At 50.3% G+C, this 22,500-nt stretch overlaps 1 protein-coding gene across 1 annotated transcript in view; it reads left to right on the forward strand.

Annotated features, from left to right (window-relative positions):
- Nucleotides 1–22,500, forward strand: part of LOC116937905 (sodium/potassium-transporting ATPase subunit alpha-3) — a 121,543-nt gene that overhangs the window by 35,441 nt on the left and 63,602 nt on the right. Inside the window, exons 6-9 of the mRNA XM_076064796.1 lie at nt 2,258–2,371; nt 13,334–13,468; nt 18,371–18,488; nt 22,335–22,500. The exon at nt 22,335–22,500 is cut by the window's right edge and continues 103 nt beyond it. Of these exons, the coding sequence (XP_075920911.1) occupies nt 2,258–2,371; nt 13,334–13,468; nt 18,371–18,488; nt 22,335–22,500 (533 nt within the window). The remainder of the gene's footprint in view (nt 1–2,257; nt 2,372–13,333; nt 13,469–18,370; nt 18,489–22,334) is intronic.

Genomic DNA, 22,500 nt, shown 5'->3' on the forward strand with positions numbered 1-22,500 from the left:
CTGTCTCTCTCTCTGTCTGTCTCTCTGTCTCTCTCTCTGTCTCCCTGTCTCTCTGTCTGTCTGTCTGTCTGTCTGTCTCTATATCTCTTTGTTTCTCTGTCTCTCTGTCTGTCTCTCTGTCTCTCTGTCTGTCTCTCTGTCTCTCTGTATGTCTGTCTGTCTCTCTGTGTGTCTCTCTGTCTCTCTGTGTGTCTCTCTGTCTCTCTCCCTGTCTCCCTGTCTCTCTGTCTGTCTCTCTGTCTGACAACGTGAGATGCCTTCCTCTCTGTCTCTCTGTCTCTCTCTGTCTGTCTGTCTCTCTATCTGTCTCTCTGTCTGTCTCTCTGTCTGTCTGTGTGTCTGTCTGTGTGTCTGTCTGTCTGTGTGTGTCTCTCTCGCTCTCCCTCTCTCCCCCTGTGTCTCTCTCTGTGTCTCTGTCTCACTGTGTGTCTCTGTGTGTCTCTGTGTGTCTCTGTGTGTCTCAATGTGTCTCTGTGTCTCACTGTGTCACTGTGTCACTGTCTCACTGTGTCTCTGTGTCTCACTGTGTCTCTCTGTGTCTCACTGTGTCTCACTGTGTCTCTCTGTGTCTCTCTGTCTCACTGTGTGTCTCTGTGTGTCTCACTGTGTCACTGTGTGTCTCTCTGTGTGTCTCACTGTCTCACTGTGTCTCTGTGTGTCTCACTGTGTCTCTGTGTGTCTCACTGTGTGTCTCACTGTCTCACTGTGTCTCTGTGTGTCTCACTGTGTGTCTCACTGTCTCACTGTGTCTCTGTGTGTCTCTGTGTCTCACTGTGTGTCTCACTGTGTGTCTCACTGTCTCACTGTGTCTCTGTGTGTCTCACTGTGTCTCTGTGTGTCTCACTGTGTCTCTGTGTGTCTCACTGTGTGTCTCACTGTCTCACTGTGTCTCTGTGTGTCTCAATGTGTCTCTGTGTGTCTCACTGTGTGTCTCACTGTCTCACTGTGTCTCTGTGTGTCTCACTGTGTCTCTGTGTGTCTCACTGTGTGTCTCACTGTGTCTCTGTGTGTCTCACTGTGCGTCTCACTGTCTCACCGTGTCTCTGTGTGTCTCTGTGTCTCACCGTGTCTCTTTGTGTCTCACCGTGTCTCTGTGTGTCTCTGTGTCTCACCGTCTCTCTGTGTGTCTCACTGTGTGTCTCTGTGTCTCACTGTGTGTCTCACTGTCTCACTGTGTCTCTGTGTGTCTCTGTGTCTCACTGTGTGTCTCTGTGTCTCTGCAGCTCTACCTTGGTGTCGTTCTCTCCGCCGTTGTAATCATCACCGTGTCTCTGTGTGTCTCTGTGTCTCACTGTGTGTCTCACTGTGTGTCTCTGTGTGTCTCTCTGTGTGTCTCACTGTGTCTCACTGTGTGTCTCTGTCTCTCTGTGTGTGTCTGCAGCTCTACCTTGGTGTCGTTCTCTCCGCCGTTGTAATCATCACCGTGTCTCACTGTGTCTCACTGTGTGTCTCTGTGTGTCTCTCTGTGTGTCTCACTGTGTCTCACTGTGTCTCTGTGTGTCTCTGTGTCTCTGCAGCTCTACCTTGGTGTCGTTCTCTCCGCCGTTGTGATCATCACCGTGTCTCACTGTGTCTCACTGTGTGTCTCTGTGTGTCTCTCTGTGTGTCTCACTGTGTCTCACTGTGTGTCTCTGTGTGTCTCACTGTGTCTCACTGTGTGTCTCTGTGTCTCTGCAGCTCTACCTTGGTGTCGTTCTCTCCGCCGTTGTAATCATCACCGTGTCTCTGTGTGTCTCACTGTCTCACTGTGTCTCTGTGTGTCTCTGTGTGTCTCTGTGTCTCTGCAGCTCTACCTTGGTGTCGTTCTCTCCGCCGTTGTAATCATCACCGTGTCTCACTGTGTCTCACTGTGTGTCTCTGTGTGTCTCTCTGTGTGTCTCACTGTGTGTCTCTGTGTGTCTCACTGTGTGTCTCACTGTGTGTCTCTCTGTGTGTCTCTGTGTCTCTGTGTGTCTCTGTGTCTCACTGTGTGTCTCACTGTGTGTCTCACTGTCTCACTGTGTCTCACTGTGTCTCACCGTGTCTCTGTGTGTCTCACCGTGTCTCTGTGTGTCTCTGTGTCTCACCGTCTCTCTGTGTGTCTCACTGTGTGTCTCACTGTGTGTCTCTGTGTCTCTGCAGCTCTACCTTGGTGTCGTTCTCTCCGCCGTTGTGATCATCACCGTGTCTCACTGTGTCTCACTGTGTGTCTCTGTGTGTCTCTCTGTGTGTCTCACTGTGTCTCACTGTGTCTCTGTGTGTCTCTGTGTCTCTGTAGCTCTACCTTGGTGTCGTTCTCTCCGCCGTTGTTATCATCACCGGCTGCTTCTCCTACTACCAAGAGGCTAAGAGCTCGCGTATCATGGACTCCTTCAAGAACATGGTTCCTCAGGTGAGCTAGTCACTCAGTTAGTCACTCACCTAGTCACTCAGTTAGTCACTCAGTCACTCAGTCACTCAGCTAGTCACTCAGTCACTCAGCTAGTCACTCAGTCATCATGGACTCCTTCAAGAACATGGTTCCTCAGGTGAGCTAGTCACTCACCTAGTCACTTAGCTAGTCACTCAGTTAGTCACTCAGTCACTCAGCTAGTCACTCAGTCACTCAGCTAGTCACTCAGTCACTCAGTCATCATGGACTCCTTCAAGAACATGGTTCCTCAGGTGAGCTAGTCACTCAGCTAGTCACTTACCTAGTCACTCAGCTAGTCACTCAGTGACTCAGCTAGTCACTCAGTCACTCAGTCACTCAGCTAGTCACTCAGTCATCATGGACTCCTTCAAGAACATGGTTCCTCAGGTGAGCTAGTCACTCACCTAGTCACTCACCTAGTCACTCAGTCACTCAGCTAGTCAGTCACTCAGTCAGTCAGTCACTCAGCTAGTTACTCAGTCATCATGGACTCCTTCAAGAACATGGTTCCTCAGGTGAGCTAGTCACTCAGTTAGTCACTCAGTTAGTCACTTACCTAGTCACTCAGTTAGTCACTCAGTCACTCAGTCACTCAGTCACTCAGCTAGTCACTCAGTCACTCAGCTAGTTACTCAGTCATCATGGACTCCTTCAAGAACATGGTTCCTCAGGTGAGCTAGTCACTCAGTTAGTCACTCACCTAGTCACTCAGTTAGTCACTCAGTCACTCAGTCACTCAGTCACTCAGCTAGACACTCAGTCATCATGGACTCCTTCAAGAACATGGTTCCTCAGGTGAGCTAGTCACTCAGCTAGTCACTTACCTAGTCACTTAGCTAGTCACTCAGTCACTCAGTCACTCAGCTAGTCACTCAGTCACTCAGCTAGTTACTCAGTCATCATGGACTCATTCAAGAACATGGTTCCTCAGGTGAGCTAGTCACTCAGTTAGTCACTCACCTAGTCACTCAGCTAGTCACACAGTCATCATGGACTCCTTCAAGAACATGGTTCCTCAGGTGAGCTAGTCACTCACCTAGTCACTTACTTAGTCACTCAGTCACCCAGCTAGTCACTCAGTCACTCAGTCACTCAGTCACTCAGTGACTCAGTCATCATGGACTCCTTCAAGAACATGGTTCCTCAGGTGAGCTAGTCACTCACCTAGTCACTTACTTAGTCACTCAGTCACCCAGCTAGTCACTCAGTCACTCAGTCACTCAGTCACTCAGTCACTCAGTCATCATGGACTCATTCAAGAACATGGTTCCTCAGGTGAGCTAGTCACTCAGTTAGTCACTCACCTAGTCACTCAGCTAGTCACTCAGTCACTCAGCTAGTCACTCAGTCACTCAGTCATCATGGACTCCTTCAAGAACATGGTTCCTCAGGTGAGCTAGTCACTCAGTTAGTCACTTACCTAGTCACTCAGCTAGTCACTCAGTGACTCAGCTAGTCACTCAGTCACTCAGTCACTCAGCTAGTCACTCAGTCATCATGGACTCCTTCAAGAACATGGTTCCTCAGGTGAGCTAGTCACTCACCTAGTCACTTACTTAGTCACTCAGTCACCCAGCTAGTCACTCAGTCACTCAGTCACTCAGTCACTCAGTCACTCAGTCATCATGGACTCATTCAAGAACATGGTTCCTCAGGTGAGCTAGTCACTCACCTAGTCACTTAGCTAGTCACTCAGTCACTCAGCTAGTCACTCAGTCACTCAGTCACTCAGCTAGTCACTCAGTCACTCAGTCATCATGGACTCCTTCAAGAACATGGTTCCTCAGGTGAGCTAGTCACTCAGTTAGTCACTTACCTAGTCACTTAGCTAGTCACTCAGTGACTCAGCTAGTCACTCAGTCACTCAGTCACTCAGCTAGTCACTCAGTCACTCAACTAGTCACTCAGTCACTCAGTGACTCAGCTAGTCACTCAGTCACTCAGTCATCATGGACTCCTTCAAGAACATGGTTCCTCAGGTGAGCTAGTCACTCAGTTAGTCACTCACCTAGTCACTCAGTTAGTCACTCAGTGACTCAGCTAGTCACTCAGTCACTCAGTCACTCAGCTAGTCACTCAGTCACTCAGTCACTCAGCTAGTCACTCAGTCACTCAGTCATCATGGACTCCTTCAAGAACATGGTTCCTCAGGTGAGCTAGTCACTCAGTTAGTCACTCACCTAGTCACTCAGTTAGTCACTCAGTGACTCAGCTAGTCACTCAGTCACTCAGTCACTCAGCTAGTCACTCAGTCACTCAGTCATCATGGACTCCTTCAAGAACATGGTTCCTCAGGTGAGCTAGTCACTCACCTAGTCACTTACCTAGTCACTTAGCTAGTCACTCAGTGACTCAGCTAGTCACTCAGTCACTCAGTCACTCAGCTAGTCACTCAGTCACTCAGTCATCATGGACTCCTTCAAGAACATGGTTCCTCAGGTGAGCTAGTCACTCAATTAGTCACTCACCTAGTCACTCAGTTAGTCACTCAGTCACTCAGCTAGTCACTCACCTAGTCACTCAGTCACTCAGTCACTCAGTCATCATGGACTCCTTCAAGAACATGGTTCCTCAGGTGAGCTAGTCACTCAGTTAGTCACTTACCTAGTCACTCAGCTAGTCACACAGTCATCATGGACTCCTTCAAGAACATGGTTCCTCAGGTGAGCTAGTCACTCAGTTAGTCACTTACCTAGTCACTCAGCTAGTCACTCAGTGACTCAGCTAGTCACTCAGTCACTCAGTCACTCAGCTAGTCACTCAGTCATCATGGACTCCTTCAAGAACATGGTTCCTCAGGTGAGCTAGTCACTCACCTAGTCACTTACTTAGTCACTCAGTCACCCAGCTAGTCACTCAGTCACTCAGTCACTCAGTCACTCAGTGACTCAGTCATCATGGACTCCTTCAAGAACATGGTTCCTCAGGTGAGCTAGTCACTCACCTAGTCACTTACTTAGTCACTCAGTCACCCAGCTAGTCACTCAGTCACTCAGTCACTCAGCTAGTCACTCAGTCATCATGGACTCATTCAAGAACATGGTTCCTCAGGTGAGCTAGTCACTCAGTTAGTCACTCACCTAGTCACTCAGCTAGTCACTCAGTCACTCAGCTAGTCACTCAGTCACTCAGTCATCATGGACTCCTTCAAGAACATGGTTCCTCAGGTGAGCTAGTCACACAGTTAGTCACTTACCTAGTCACTCAGCTAGTCACTCAGTGACTCAGCTAGTCACTCAGTCACTCAGTCACTCAGCTAGTCACTCAGTCATCATGGACTCCTTCAAGAACATGGTTCCTCAGGTGAGCTAGTCACTCACCTAGTCACTTACTTAGTCACTCAGTCACCCAGCTAGTCACTCAGTCACTCAGTCACTCAGTCACTCAGTGACTCAGTCATCATGGACTCATTCAAGAACATGGTTCCTCAGGTGAGCTAGTCACTCACCTAGTCACTTAGCTAGTCACTCAGTCACTCAGCTAGTAACTCAGTCACTCAGTCACTCAGTCATCATGGACTCCTTCAAGAACATGGTTCCTCAGGTGAGCTAGTCACTCAGTTAGTCACTTACCTAGTCACTTAGCTAGTCACTCAGTGACTCAGCTAGTCACTCAGTCACTCAGTCACTCAGCTAGTCACTCAGTCACTCAACTAGTCACTCAGTCACTCAGTCACTCAGCTAGTCACTCAGTCACTCAGTCATCATGGACTCCTTCAAGAACATGGTTCCTCAGGTGAGCTAGTCACTCAGTTAGTCACTCACCTAGTCACTCAGTTAGTCACTCAGTGACTCAGCTAGTCACTCAGTCACTCAGTCACTCAGCTAGTCACTCAGTCACTCAGTCATCATGGACTCCTTCAAGAACATGGTTCCTCAGGTGAGCTAGTCACTCACCTAGTCACTTACCTAGTCACTTAGCTAGTCACTCAGTGACTCAGCTAGTCACTCAGTCACTCAGTCACTCAGCTAGTCACTCAGTCACTCAGTCATCATGGACTCCTTCAAGAACATGGTTCCTCAGGTGAGCTAGTCACTCAATTAGTCACTCACCTAGTCACTCAGTTAGTCACTCAGTCACTCAGCTAGTCACTCACCTAGTCACTCAGTCACTCAGTCACTCAGTCATTATGGACTCCTTCAAGAACATGGTTCCTCAGGTGAGCTAGTCACTCACCTAGTCACTTACCTAGTCACTTAGCTAGTCACTCAGTCACTCAGTCACTCAGCTAGTCACTCAGTCACTCAGTCATCATGGACTCCTTCAAGAACATGGTTCCTCAGGTGAGCTAGTCACTCAGTTAGTCACTCACCTAGTCACTCACCTAGTCACTCAGCTAGTCACTCAGTCACTCAGCTAGTTACTCAGTCATCATGGACTCCTTCAAGAACATGGTTCCTCAGGTGAGCTAGTCACTCAGTCACTTACCTAGTCACTCAGCTAGTCACTCAGTTAGTCACTCAGTCACTCAGTCACTCAGCCATCATGGACTCATTCAAGAACATGGTTCCTCAGGTGAGCTAGTCACTCAGTTAGTCACTCACCTAGTCACTCATTTAGTCACTCAGTCACTCAGTCACTCAGTCACCCAGCTAGTCACTCAGTCACTCAGTCACTCAGCTAGTCACTCAGTCACTCAGTCATCATGGACTCCTTCAAGAACATGGTTCCTCAGGTGAGCTAGTCACTCAGTTAGTCACTCACCTAGTCACTCAGTTAGTCACTCAGTCACTCAGTCACTCAGTCACCCAGCTAGTCACTCAGTCACTCAGTCACTCAGCTAGTCACTCAGTCACTCAGTCATCATGGACTCCTTCAAGAACATGGTTCCTCAGGTGAGCTAGTCACTCAGTTAGTCACTCACCTAGTCACTCAGTTAGTCACTCAGTCACTCAGTCACTCAGTCACCCAGCTAGTCACTCAGTCACTCAGTCACTCAGCTAGTCACTCAGTCACTCAGTCATCATGGACTCCTTCAAGAACATGGTTCCTCAGGTGAGCTAGTCACTCAGTTAGTCACTCACCTAGTCACTCAGTTAGTCACTCAGTCACTCAGTCACTCAGTCACTCAGCTAGTCACTCAGTCACTCAACTAGTCACTCAGCTAATCACTCAGCTAGTCACTCACCTAGTCACTCAGCTAGTGACTCAGTCACTCAGCTAGTCACTCAGCTAGTCACTCAGTCACTCAGTCACTCAGTCACTCAGCTAGTCACTCAGTCATCATGGACTCCTTCAAGAACATGGTTCCTCAGGTGAGCTAGTCACTCACCTAGTCACTCACCTAGTCACTCAGTCACTCAGCTAGTCAGCTAGTCAGCTAGTCAGCTAGTCAGCTAGTCACACAGTCACTCAGCTAGTCACACAGTCACTCAGCTAGTCACTCAGTCACTCAGCTAGTCAGCTAGTCAGCTAGTCACTCAGTCACTCAGCTAGTCAGCTAGTCAGCTAGTCACTCAGTCACTCAGCTAGTCAGCTAGTCAGCTAGTCAGCTAGTCACACAGTCACTCAGCTAGTCAGCTATTCAGCTAGTCAGCTAGTCACTCAGTCACTCAGCTAGTCAGCTAGTCAGCTAGTCAGCTAGTCACACAGTCACTCAGCTAGTCAGCTAGTCAGCTAGTCAGCTAGTCACACAGTCACTCAGTCAGTCAGTCACTCAGCTAGACACTCAGTCATCATGGACTCCTTCAAGAACATGGTTCCTCAGGTGAGCTAGCCACTCACCTAGTCACTCAGTCACTCAGCTAGTCACTCAGCTAGTCACTCAGCTAGTCACTCAGCTAGTCACTCAGCTAGTCACTCAGTCACTCAGTCACTCAGCCAGTCACTCAGTCACTCAGCCAGTCAGTCACTCAGTCACTCAGTCACTCAGCTAGTCACTCAGTCACTCAGTCACTCAGTCACTCAGCTAGTCACTCAGTTACTCAGTCACTCAGCCAGTCAGTCACTCAGTCACTCAGTCACTCAGCTAGTCACTCAGTCACTCAGCTAGTCACTCAGTCACTCAGCCAGTCACTCAGTCACTCAGCTAGTCACTCAGCCAGTCACTCAGTCACTTAGCTAGTCACTCAGTCACTCAGTCACTCAGTCACTCAGCTAGTCACTCAGTCACTCAGCTAGTCACTCAGTCACTCAGTAACTCAGTCACTCAGTCAGTCAGTCACTCAGTCAGTCAGTCACTCAGCTAGTCACTCAGTCACTCAGTCACTCAGCTAGTCACTCAGTCACTTACCTAGTCACTCAGTTACTTAGCTAGTCAGCTAGTCACTCAGTCATCATGGACTCCTTCAAGAACATGGTTCCTCAGGTGAGCTAGTCACTTACCTAGTCACTCAGTCACTCAGTCACTCAGTCACTCAGCTAGTCACTCAGTCACTCAGTCACTCAGCTAGTCACTCACCTAGTCACTTAGCTAGTCACTCAGTCACTCAGCTAGTCACTCCGTCACTCAGTCACTCACTCAGTCACTCAGTCACTTAACTAGTCACTCAGTCACTCAGCTAGTCACTCAGTCACTCACTCAGTCACTCAGTCACTTAGCTAGTCACTCAGTCACTCTGCTAGTCACTTAGCTAGTCACTCAGTCACTCAGCTAGTCACTCAGTCACTCACTCAGTCACTCAGTCACTCAGCTAGTCACTCAGTCACTCAGCTAGTCACTTAGCTAGTCACTCAGTCACTCAGCTAGTCACTCAGTCACTTAGCTAGTCACTCAGTCACTCAGCTAGTCACTCAGTCAGTCAGCTAGTCACTCAGTCACTCAGTCACTCAGTCACTTAGCTAGTCACTCAGTCACTTACCTAGTCACTCAGTCACTCAGTCACTCAGTCACTCAGCTAGTCACTCAGTCACTCAGCTAGTCACTCAGTCACTCAGTCACTCAGTCACTCAGCTAGTCACTCAGCTAGTCACTCAGTCACTCACTCAGTCACTCAGTCACTCAGTCACTCACCTTTTCATTGTGTCTGTGTGTCTGTGTGTGTGTGTAACTGTGTGTGTGTAACTGTGTGTGTGTGTAACTGTGTGTGTGTAACTGTGTGTGTCTGTGTGTGTGTGTAACTGTGTGTGTGTAACTGTGTGTGTCTGTGTGTGTGTGTAACTGTGTGTGTGTAACTTTGTGTGTGTAACTGTGTGTGTGTGTGTGTCTGTGTGTGTGTGTAACTGTGTGTATGTAACTGTGTCTGTGTGTAACTGTGTGTGTGTAACTGTGTGTGTGTGTAACTGTGTGTGTTTGTAACTGTGTGCGTGTGTGTGTCTCTCTCTGTGTGTGTAACTGTGTGTGTGTGTCTGTGTGTGTGTCTGTGTGTAACTGTGTGTGTGTAACTGTGTGTGTAACTGTGTGTCTGTGTGTAACTGTGTGTGTGTAATTGTTTGTGTGTGTAACTGTGTGTGTGTCTCTCTCTATGTGTGTAACTCTGTGTGTGTGTCTGTGTGTAACTGTGTGTAACTGTGTGTGTGTGTGTCTGTGTGTGTAACTGTGTGTGTAACTGTGTGTGTGTCTGTGTGTGTGTGTAACTGTGTGTAACTGTGTGTGTGTAACTGCGTGTCTGTGTGTGTAACTGTGTGTGTGTAACTGTGTGTCTGTGTGTGTGTAACTGTGTGTAACTGTGTGTGTGACTGCGTGTCTGTGTGTGTATCTGTGTGTGTAACTGTGTGTGTGTAACTGTGTGTGTATGTCTCTGTGTCTGTGTGTGTCTGTGTAACTATGTGTAACTGTGTCTGTGTGTGTCTGTGTAACTGTGTGTAACTGTGTCTGTGTTTGTCTGTGTGTGTGTGTAACTGTGTCTCTGTGTGTGTTTGTGTGTGTAACTGTGTGTGTGACTGTGTGTGTGACTGTGTGTGTCTCTGTGTGTATGTGTGTGTGTCTGTCTGTGTCTGTGTGTCTCTGTGTGTAACTGTGTGTGTGTATGTGTATATCTGCGTATGTAACTGTCTGTGTGTGTGTGTCTGTGTGTGTCTGTGTAACTGTGTGTGTGTCTGTGTGTGTGACTGTGTGTGTGTGTGTGACTGTGTGTGTGTGTGTGTATCTGTGTGTAACTGTGTCTGTGTGTGTCTGTGTGTGTATCTGTGTGTAACTGTGTGTGTGTCTCTGTGTCTGTGTGTGTGTGTATCTGTGTGTTACTGTGTCTGTGTGTGTAACTATGTGTGTGTGTCTGTGTGTGTGTCTGTGTGTGTCTGTGTGTATCTGTGTGTGTCTGTGTGTGTCTGTGTGTGTCTCTCTGTGTGTGTAACTGTGTGTGTAACTGTGTATCCGTGTGTGTAACTGTGTGTGTGACTGTGTGTGTGTCTGTGTGTGTGTCTGTGTGTCTGTGTGTGTCTGTGTGTCTATGCGTGTGTGTAACTGTGTGTGTGTAACTGTGTGTGTGTGTGTGTAACTGTGTGTGCAACTGTGTGTGTCTGTGTGTGTGTAACTGTGTGTGTGTAACTATGTGTGTGTGTGTGTGTAACTGTGTGTGTGTCTGTGTGTGTAACTGTGTGTGTGTAACTGTGTGTCTGTGTGTGTGTAACTGTGTGTGTGTAACTGTGTGTGTGTTTGTAGCTGTGTGTGTGTTTGTAACTGTGTGTGTGTAACTGTGTGTGTGTGTGTCTGTGTGTAACTGTGTGTAACTGTGTGTGTGTGTAACTGTGTGTGTGTGCAACTGTGTTTGTGTGTGTAACTGTGTGTGTCTGTGTGTGTGTAACTGTGTGTGTGTGTAACTGTGTGTGTGTGTAACTGTGTGTCTGACTGTGTGTCCGTCTGTGTGTGTCTGTGTGTGTAACTGTGTGTGTGTAACTGTGTCTGTGTGTAACTGTGTGTGTATGTCTCTGTGTCTGTGTGTGTGTATCTGTGTGTAACTGTGTCTGTGTGTGTCTGTGTGTGTGTAACTGTGTGTATCTGTGTGTCTCTGTGTGTGTGTCTGTGTGTGTAACTGTGTGTGTGTAACTGTGTCTGTGTGTAACTGTGTGTGTGTATCTGTGTGTAACTGTGTCTGTGTGTGTAACTGTGTGTGTATGTCTCTGTGTGTGTTTGTGTGTGTGTGACTGTGTGTGTGTCTGTGTGTCTGTGTGTGTGTGTGTGTGACTGTGTGTGTATCTGTGTGTCTGTGTGTGTGTATCTGTGTGTAACTGTGTGTGTGTGTGTAACTGTGTCTGTGTGTGTAACTGTGTGTGTAACTGTGTGTGTGTCTGTGTGTGTGACTGTGTGTGTATGTGTCTGTGTATATCTGTGTGTAACTGTGTCTGTGTGTGTGTGTATCTGTGTGTAACTGTGTCTGTGTGTGTCTGTGTGTGTGTGTAATTGTGTGACTGTGTGTGTAACTGTGTGTAACTGTGTGTGTGTAAGTGTGTGTGTATGTCTCTGCGTCTGTGTGTGTGTATCTCTGTGTGTAACTGTGTCTGTGTGTGTGTGTGTGTGTAACTGTGTCTGTGTGTGTCTGTGTGTGTGTGTGTAACTGTGTGTGTGTGTAACTGTGTCTGTGTGTGTAACTGTGTCTGTGTGTGTGTGTGTAACTGTGTGTGTGACTGTGTGTGTCTCTGTGTGTCTGTGTGTGTGTGTAATTGTGTGACTGTGTGTGTAACTGTGTGTAACTGTGTGTGTGTAAGTGTGTGTGTATGTCTCTGTGTCTGTGTGTGTGTATCTCTGTGTGTAACTGTGTCTGTGTGTGTGTGTGTAACTGTGTCTGTGTGTGTCTGTGTGTGTGTGTGTAACTGTGTGTGTGTGTAACTGTGTCTGTGTGTGTAACTGTGTCTGTGTGTGTGTGTGTGTAACTGTGTGTGTGACTGTGTGTGTCTCTGTGTGTCTGTGTGTGTGTGTGTCTGTGTGTGTGTAACTGTGTGTGTGTGTGTAACTGTGTGTCTGTGTCTGTGTGTGTCTGTGTGTGTGTGTGTGTAACTGTGTCTGTGTGTGTCTGTGTGTGTCTGTGTGTGTGTGTATAACTGTGTGTGTATGTCTCTGTGTCTGTGTGTGTAACTGTGTGGGGAGCGGTAGTGTAGCGGTTAGCGCGCTGCGCTATGAACCTGGCGACCCGGGTTCGATTCCCGCTCACGGCCAACACCAGTGACGATTATCTGAACCGGTCCCGGGCCTCCCCTAGGTCGACTCAGCCTCAAATGAGTACCTGGTGCGGTGTGTAAACATTGCCACTAGGGAGACAAAGGCGGTCGGGCGTGGTGCTGGCCACCCACCCCCTCGTGTACCGTTCCGGCCTTCATAGGTGCTCGCTAACAGCACTTGCCCCTACAGTCTGTTAAGGCTATATGGGGGATCTTTGTCTTTATCTTTGTATGTCTCTGTGTCTGTGTGTGTCTGTGTGTGTGTATCTGTGTGTAACTGTGTGTGTGACTGTGTGTGTGTGTGTGTGTGTAACTGTGTCTGTGTGTGTCTGTGTGTGTGTAACTGTGTGTGTGTGTAACTGTGTGTGTGTGTAACTGTGTGTCTGTGTGTGTGTGTGGCTGTGTGTGTAACTGTGTGTAACTGTGTGTAACTGTGTGTGTGTGTATGTCTCTGTGTGTGTTTGTGTGTGTAACTGTGTGTATCTCTGTGTGTCTGTGTGTGTGTGTGTCTGTGTGTAACTGTGTGTGTGTAACTGTGTCTGTGTGTGTAACTGTGTGTGTCTCTGTGTGTGTGTCTCTGTGTGTGTGTGACTGTGTGTGTCTCTGTGTGTCTCTCTGTGTGTGTGTGTCTGTGTGTAACTGTGTGTGTGTAACTGTGTGTGTGTAACTGTGTCTGTGTGTGTGTAACTGTGTGTGTCTCTGTGTGTGTGTAACTGTGTCTCTGTGTGTCTGTGTGTGTAACTGTGTCTGTGTGTGTGTGTGTAACTGTGTCTGTGTGTGTGTGTAACTGTGTGTGTCTCTGTGTGTGTATAACTGTGTGTGTAACTGTGTGTGTATCTGTGTGTCTGTGTGTGTGTGTATAACTGTGTGTATCTCTGTGTGTGTCTGTGTGTGTGTGTCTGTGTGTAGCAAGCGCTTGTGATCCGCGAGGGAGAGAAACTGCAGATCAACGCCGTGGAGGTGGTGGCCGGCGACTTGGTCGAGATCAAGGGCGGTGACCGAATCCCGGCTGACCTGCGAATCATCTCGGCCCACGGCTGCAAGGTAGAGACACACAGAGACACACAGAGACAGAGACACACAGAGACACTCACAGAGACACACAGAGACAGAGACACACAGAGACACACTTACAGAGACACACAGAGACACACAGAGACACAGAGACACACAGAGACACACAGAGACACAGAGACACTCTTACAGAGACACAGAGACACTCTTACAGAGACACAGAGACACTCAAAGAGACACTTACAGAGACTCAGAGACACAGAGACACACAGAGACACAGACACACAGAGACTCACAGAGACACAGAGACTCACAGAGACACAGAGACACTCACAGAGACACAGAGACACACAGAGACACACAGAGACACACAGAGACACAGAGACTCACAGAGACACACTTACAGAGACACTTACAGAGACACACAGAGACACAGAGACCCTCTTACAGAGACACAGAGACACTCACAGAGACACACAGAGACACAGAGACACTCTTACAGAGACACAGAGAGACACAGAGACACTTACAGAGACTCAGAGACACAGAGACACTCTTACAGAGACACAGAGAGACACACAGAGACACTTACAGAGACTCAGAGACACAGAGACACTCTTACAGAGACACAGAGACACTCACAGAGATACTCAGAGACACAGAGACACTCACAGAGACACACAGAGACACTTACAGAGACTCAGAGACACAGAGACACTCTTACAGAGACACAGAGACACTCACAGAGACACTTACAGAGACTCAGAGACACAGAGGCACACTTACAGAGACACACAGAAACACTCACAGAGACACTTACAGAGACACAGAGACACAGAGACTCACAGAGACACAGAGACACAGAGACACACAGAGACACACAGAGACACACAGAGACACAGAGACGCTCTTACAGAGACACACAGAGACACACAGAGACTCAGAGACACACAGAGACACACTTACAGAGACACAGAGACACTCACAGAGACACACATAGAGACTCAGAGACACAGAGGCACACTTACAGAGACACACAGAGACACACAGAGACACACAGAGACACTTACAGAGACTCAGAGACACAGAGACACTCACAGAGACACACAGAGACACTTACAGAGACACACAGAGACACACACACTCACAGAGGCACACAGAGACACACAGAGACTCAGAGACACAGAGACACTCTTACAGAGACACAGAGACACTCACAGAGACACACAGAGACACAGAGACACACTTACAGAGACACAGAGACACTCACAGAGACACTTACAGAGACTCAGAGACACACAGAGACACACAGAGACACACAGAGACACACCGAGGCACACTTACGGAGACACACAGAGACACACAGAGACACTTTTACAGAGACACACAGAGACACAGAGACACACAGAGACACTTTCAGAGACACAGAGACACTCACAGAGACACACAGAGACACACACACAGAGACACACAGAGACACTTACAGAGACTCAGAGACACAGAGACACACTTAAAGAGACACACAGAGACACTTACAGAGACACACAGAGACACACAGAGACACACAGACTCACAGAGGCACACAGAGACACACAGAGACTCAGAGACACAGAGACACACTTACAGAGACACACAGAGACACAGATACACACTTACAGAGACACACAGAGACACAGAGACGCTCTTACAGAGACACAGAGACACTCACAGAGACACACAGAGACACACAGAGACACAGAGACACACTTACAGAGACACACAGACTCACAGAGACACAGAGACACTCTTACAGAGACACAGAGACACTCACAGAGACACACAGAGACATAGAGACACACTTACAGAGACACAGAGACACACAGAGACACGTACAGAGACACAGAGACACACTTACAGAGACACACAGAGACACAGAGACACAGAGACACACACAGACACACAGAGACACACAGAGACACACACAGAGACACTCACAGAGAGACACTAACAGACACACTGAGACACACAGAGACACAGAGACACACAGAGACACACAGAGACTCAGAGACACAGAGACACACTTACAGAGACACACAGAGACACACAGAGACACAGAGACACACTTACAGAGACACAGAGACACAGAGACTCACAGAGACACACAGAGACACACAGAGACTCAGAGACACAGAGACACACTTACAGAGACACACAGAGACACTTACAGAGACACACAGAGACACACAGACTCACAGAGGCACACAGAGACACACAGAGACTCAGAGACACAGAGACACACTTACAGAGACACACAGAGACACACAGAGACACAGAGACACACTTACAGAGACACACAGAGACACAGAGACACTCAGAGACACAGAGACACACAGAGACACACAGAGACACACAGAGACACACAGAGACTGAGAGACACAGTTCACACTTACAGAGACACACAGAGACACTCAGAGACACTCAGAGACACTCAGAGACACACAGAGACACTCAGAGACACAGACACACACAGAGACACAGACACACACAGAGACACACAGAGACACGCACAGACACACACAGAGACACACACAGAGACACACAGAGACACACAGAGACACACACAGAGACACACACACAGACACACACAGAGACACACACAGAGACACACACAGAGACTCACAGAGACACACAGAGACACACACAGAGACACTCACAGAGACACTCACAGAGACACACAGAGACACACAGAGACACTCACAGAGACACAGAGACACACAGAGACACACAGAGACATACACACAGAGACACACACAGAGACACTCACAGAGACACTCACAGAGACACACAGAGACACTCACAGAGACACAGAGACACACAGAGACACACAGAGACATACACACAGAGACACACACAGAGACACACACAGAGACACACACACAGACACACACAGAGACACACAGAGACACTCACAGAGACACTCACAGAGACACAGAGGCACTCACAGAGACAAAGAGACACTCACAGAGACACAGAGACACTCACATTGTCTCTGTCCCCGCTGTGTCTCCCTGCAGGTGGACAACTCGTCCCTGACGTGTCTCTGACTCCGCTGTGTCTGTGTCTCTGCTGTGTCTCTGTGTCTCCGCTGCCTCTGTGTCTCTGTCCCCGCTGTGTCTCTGTCCCCGCTGTGTCTCTCTGCAGGTGGACAACTCGTCCCTGACGTGTCTCTGTGTCTCTGTGTCCGCTGTGTCTCTGTGTCTCTGTCCCTCACGTGTCTCTCTGCAGGTGGACAACTCGTCCCTCACGTGTCTCTGTGTCTATGTCCCTCACGTGTCTCTGTGTCTCTGTCTCCGCCGTGTCTATCTGTAGGTGGACATCTCGTCCCTGACGTGTCTCTGTGTCTCTGTCCCCGCTGTGTCTCTGTGTCTATGTCCCTCACGTGTCTCTCTGCAGGTGGACAACTCGTCCCTGACGTGTCTCTGTCCCCGCTGTGTCTCTGTGTCTCTGTGTCCGCTGTGTCTCTGTGTCTCTGTCCCTCACGTGTCTCTCTGCAGGTGGACAACTCGTCCCTGACGTGTCTCTGTGTCCGCTGTGTCTCTGTGTCTCTGTCCCCGCTGTGTCTCTGTGTCTATGTCCCTCACGTGTCTCTGTGTCTCTGTCCCCGCTGTGTCTCTGTGTCTCTGTCCCTCACGTGTCTCTGTGTCTCTGTCCCCGCCGTGTCTCTCTGTAGGTGGACAACTCGTCTCTGACGTGTCTCTGTGTCTATGTCCCTGACGTGTCTCTGTGTCTCTGTCCCCGCTGTGTCTCTGTGTAGGTGGACAACCAGTCCCTGACGTGTCTCTGTATCTCTGTCCCTCACGTGTCTCTGACTCCGCTGTCTCTGTATCTCTGTCTCCGCTGTGTCTCTCTGTAGGTGGACAACTCGTCCCTGACGTGTCTCTGTGTCTCTGTCCCTGACGTGTCTCTGTGTCTATGTCCCTCACGTGTCTCTGTGTCTCTGTCCCTGACGTGTCTCTGTGTCTATGTCCCTCACGTGTCTCTGTGTCTATGTCCCTCACGTGTCTCTCTGTAGGTGGACAACTCGTCCCTGACGTGTCTCTGTGTCTCTGTCCCTGACGTGTCTCTGTGTCTATGTCCCTCACGTGTCTCTGTGTCTATGTCCCCGCCGTGTCTCTCTGTAGGTGGACAACTCGTCCCTGACGTGTCTCTGTGTCTATGTCCCTGACGTGTCTCTGTGTCTATGTCCCTGACGTGTCTCTCTGTAGGTGGACAACTCGTCCCTGACGTGTCTCTGTGTCTCTGTCCCCGCTGTCTCTGTGTCTATGTCCCCGCCGTGTCTCTCTGCAGGTGGACAACTCGTCCCTGACGTGTCTCTGTCCCCGCTGTGTCTCTGTGTCTCTGTGTCCGCTGTGTCTCTGTGTCTCTGTCCCTCACGTGTCTCTCTGCAGGTGGACAACTCGTCCCTGACGTGTCTCTGTGTCCGCTGTGTCTCTGTGTCTCTGTCCCCGCTGTGTCTCTGTGTCTATGTCCCTCACGTGTCTCTGTGTCTCTGTCCCTGACGTGTCTCTGTGTCTATGTCCCCGCCGTGTCTCTCTGCAGGTGGACAACTCGTCCCTGACGTGTCTCTGTGTCCGCTGTGTCTCTGTGTCTCTGTCCCCGCTGTGTCTCTGTGTCTATGTCCCTCACGTGTCTCTGTGTCTCTGTCCCTGACGTGTCTCTGTGTCTATGTCCCCGCCGTGTCTCTCTGTAGGTGGACAACTCGTCCCTGACGTGTCTCTGACTCCGCCGTGTCTCTGTGTCTCTGTCCACGCTGTGTCTGTGTCTCCGCTGTGTCTCTGTCCCCGCTGTGTCTCTGTCCCTGCTGTGTCTCTGTCTCCGCCGTGTCTCTCTGTAGGTGGACAACTCGTCCCTGACGTGTCTCTGTGTCTATGTCCCCGCCGTGTCTCTCTGCAGGTGGACAACTCGTCCCTGACGGGAGAGTCTGAACCTCAAAGTCGCTCCCCAGAATTCACGAACGAGAACCCCCTGGAAACCAAAAACATCGCCTTCTTCTCAACAAATTGTGTCGAAGGTGACACTCACACACACACACAGACACATACAGACACATACACATACACTCACACACACAGTGACACACACACAGACAGTGACACACACACACACAGTGACACTCACACACAGTGACACACACACACACAGTGACACATACAGTGACACTCACACAGACATAGTGACACACACACATACACACACACAGTGACACACACAGTGACACACACACAGTGACACACACAGTGACACACACACATACACAGTGACACTCACAGTGACACACACACATACACACACAGACACACACAGTGTCACACACAGTGTCACACACACAGTGACACACATAGTGACACTCACACACACAGTGACACACACACACACACAGACACACACACACAGTGACACTCACACACAGACACACAGTGTTACACACACACAGACAGTGTCACACACACACAGACACATACACACAGTGTTACACACATATACACAGACACACACACAGTGACACACACACAGACACAGTGACACTCACACACACACAGTGACACACACACACACAGACACACAGACAGTGTCACACACACACAGTGACACTCACACACACAGACACAGACACAGTGACACTCACACACACAGACACACACACAGTGACACACACACACACAGGTACACACACACAGACACACACACAGACACAGTGACACAAACACACACAGACACACACACACAGACACAGTGACACACACACACACAGACACACACACACACACAGTGACACACACACACACACAGACACACACACATACACAGTGACACACACACAGACACAGTGACACACACACACACACAGACACACACACAGACACAGTGACACACAGACACAGTGACACACACACACACACAGTGACACACACACACAGACACACACACACACAGTGTTACACACACACAGTATTACACACACAGACACAGTGACACACAGTGTCACACACACAGTTGCACACTCACACACAGTGTCACACACAGTGTCACACACAGACACACTCACACACACACAGACACACACACAGTGTCACACACACACAGTGACACTCACACACACACACAGTGACACTCACACACACACACAGACACATACACACACAGTGACACACACAGACACATACACATAGACACACACACAGTGACACACACACACACATACACACAGTGACACACACACACAGAGTGACACTCACACACACACAGTGACACTCACACACATAAACACACACAGTGACACACACACAGTGTTACACACACACAGTGTTACACACACACACAGTGACACACAGTGTCACACACACAGTTACACACACACACACAGTGACACACATACACACTCACACACAGTGTCACATACAGTGTCACGCATACACACACATACACAGTGTCACTCACACACTCACAGTGTCACACACACAGTGTTACACACACAGTGTCACACACAGACACTCTCACACACACAGACACACACACAGACACACACACAGTGTTACACACACAGTGTCACACACAGACACTCTCACACACACAGACACACACACAGACACACACACAGTGTTACACACACAGACACACACACAGACACACACACACACAGTGTCACACACAGACACACACACAGTGACACACACAGAGACACAGTCACACACACAGACACACACAGACAGTCACACACAGTGTCACATACACAGTCACACACACAGAGACACACACACACAGACACACACAGAGACACACACACAGAGACATAGACACACACACACACACAGACACACACACACAGACACACACACACCCACTCACCTACTCACTCACCCCCCCCACCCACCCACTCACCCACTCACCCACTCACCCACCCACCCACCCACTCACCCACCCACCCACTCACCCACTCACCCACTCACCCACCCACCCACTCACTCACCCACTCACTCACCTACTCACCCACCCACCCACTCACTCACTCACCCACTCACTCACTCACTCACCCACTCACTCACTCACTCACCCACCCACCCACTCACCCACTCACCCACTCACCCACCCACCCACTCACCCACTCACTCACCTACTCACCCACCCACCCACTCACTCACCCACTCACTCACTCACCCACTCACTCACCCACTCACCCACTCACCCACCCACCCACTCACTCACCCACTCACCCCCACACTCACCTACTCACCCACTCACTCACCCACACCCCCATCCACTCACCCACTCACTCACTCACCCACCCACTCACTCACCCACCCACACCCCCACTCACTCACCCACTCACCCACCCACTCACTCACCCACTCACCCACCCACCCACTCACTCACCCACCCACTCACCCACTCACTCACCCACACACCCACTCACTCACTCACCCACTCACCCACTCACTCACCTACTCACCCACTCACTCACCCACTCACCCACTCACTCACTCACCCACTCACTCACCTACTCACCCACTCACCCACCCACTCACCCACTCACCCACCCATTCACTCACCCACTCACCCACTCACTCACTCACTCGCTCACTCACCCACCCACTCACCCACTCACTCACTCACCGACTCGCTCACTCACCGACTCACTCACTCACTCATTCACTCACCCCCCCACCCACTCATCCCCCCACCCACTCACCCACCCACTCACTCACTCACCCACTCACTCACCCACCCACACCCCCACTCACTCACTCACCCACCCACTCACCCACTCACTCACTCACTCACCCACCCACTCACTCACTCACCCACTCACTCACCCACTCACTCACCCACTCACCCACTCACTCACTCACCCACCCACACCCCCACTCACTCACTCACCCACCTACTCACCCACTCACTCACTCACTCACCCACCCACTCACTCACTCACCCACTCACTCACCCACTCACTCACCCACCCACACCCCCACTCACTCACTCACCCACCCACTCACTCACTCACTCACCCACTCACCCACCCAACCACCCACCCACTCACCCACTCACTCACTCACCCACCCACTCACTCACTCACTCACCCACCCACTCACTCACTCACTCACCCACTCACTCACCCACTCACCCACCCACCCACTCACTCACCCACTCACTCCCCCACTCACCCACTCACTCATCCCCCCACCCACTCACTCACTCACCCACTCAGCCACTCACTCACCCACTCACTCACCCACTCACCCACTCACCCACTCACTCACCCACCCACTCACTCACCCACTCACTCACTCACTCACCCACCCACTCACTCACTCACTCACCCACTCACTCACCCACCCACTCACCCCCCCACCCACTCACTCACCCACTCACCCACCCACTCACTCACTCACCCACTCACTCACCCACTCACTCCCCCACTCACTCCCCCACTCACCCACCCACTCACTCACCCACCCACTCACCCACTCCCCCACTCACTCCCCCACTCACCCACCCACTCACTCACCCACCCACTCACCCACTCACCCACTCACTCACCCACCCACTCACTCACCCACTCACTCACTCACTCACCCACCCACTCACTCACTCACTCACCCACTCACTCACCCACCCACTCACCCCCCCACCCACTCACTCACCCACTCACCCACCCACTCACTCACTCACCCACTCACTCACCCACTCACTCCCCCACTCACTCCCCCACTCACCCACCCACTCACTCACCCACCCACTCACCCACTCCCTCACTCACTCACCCACCCACTCACCCCCCCACCCACCCACCCACCCCCCCCCCACACCCCCCACACCCCCCACACCCCCCCCCACCCCCCCACCCACCCCCCCCCACCAGGCACGGCACGAGGGGTGGTGGTTAACACTGGCGATCGTACCGTGATGGGGCGAATCGCCACCCTCGCCTCGGGCCTAGAGGTCGGACGAACGCCCATCGCAGTCGAAATCGAACACTTCATCCACATCATCACCGGCGTGGCAGTCTTTCTCGGAGTCTCGTTCTT

Source organism: Petromyzon marinus, unplaced genomic scaffold (genome assembly GCF_048934315.1).
Source record: "Petromyzon marinus isolate PM22_M1 ecotype Great Lakes invasive population unplaced genomic scaffold, UKy_Petmar_22M1.pri1.0 PM_Scaffold_74, whole genome shotgun sequence".
Lineage (NCBI taxonomy): Eukaryota > Metazoa > Chordata > Hyperoartia > Petromyzontiformes > Petromyzontidae > Petromyzon > Petromyzon marinus.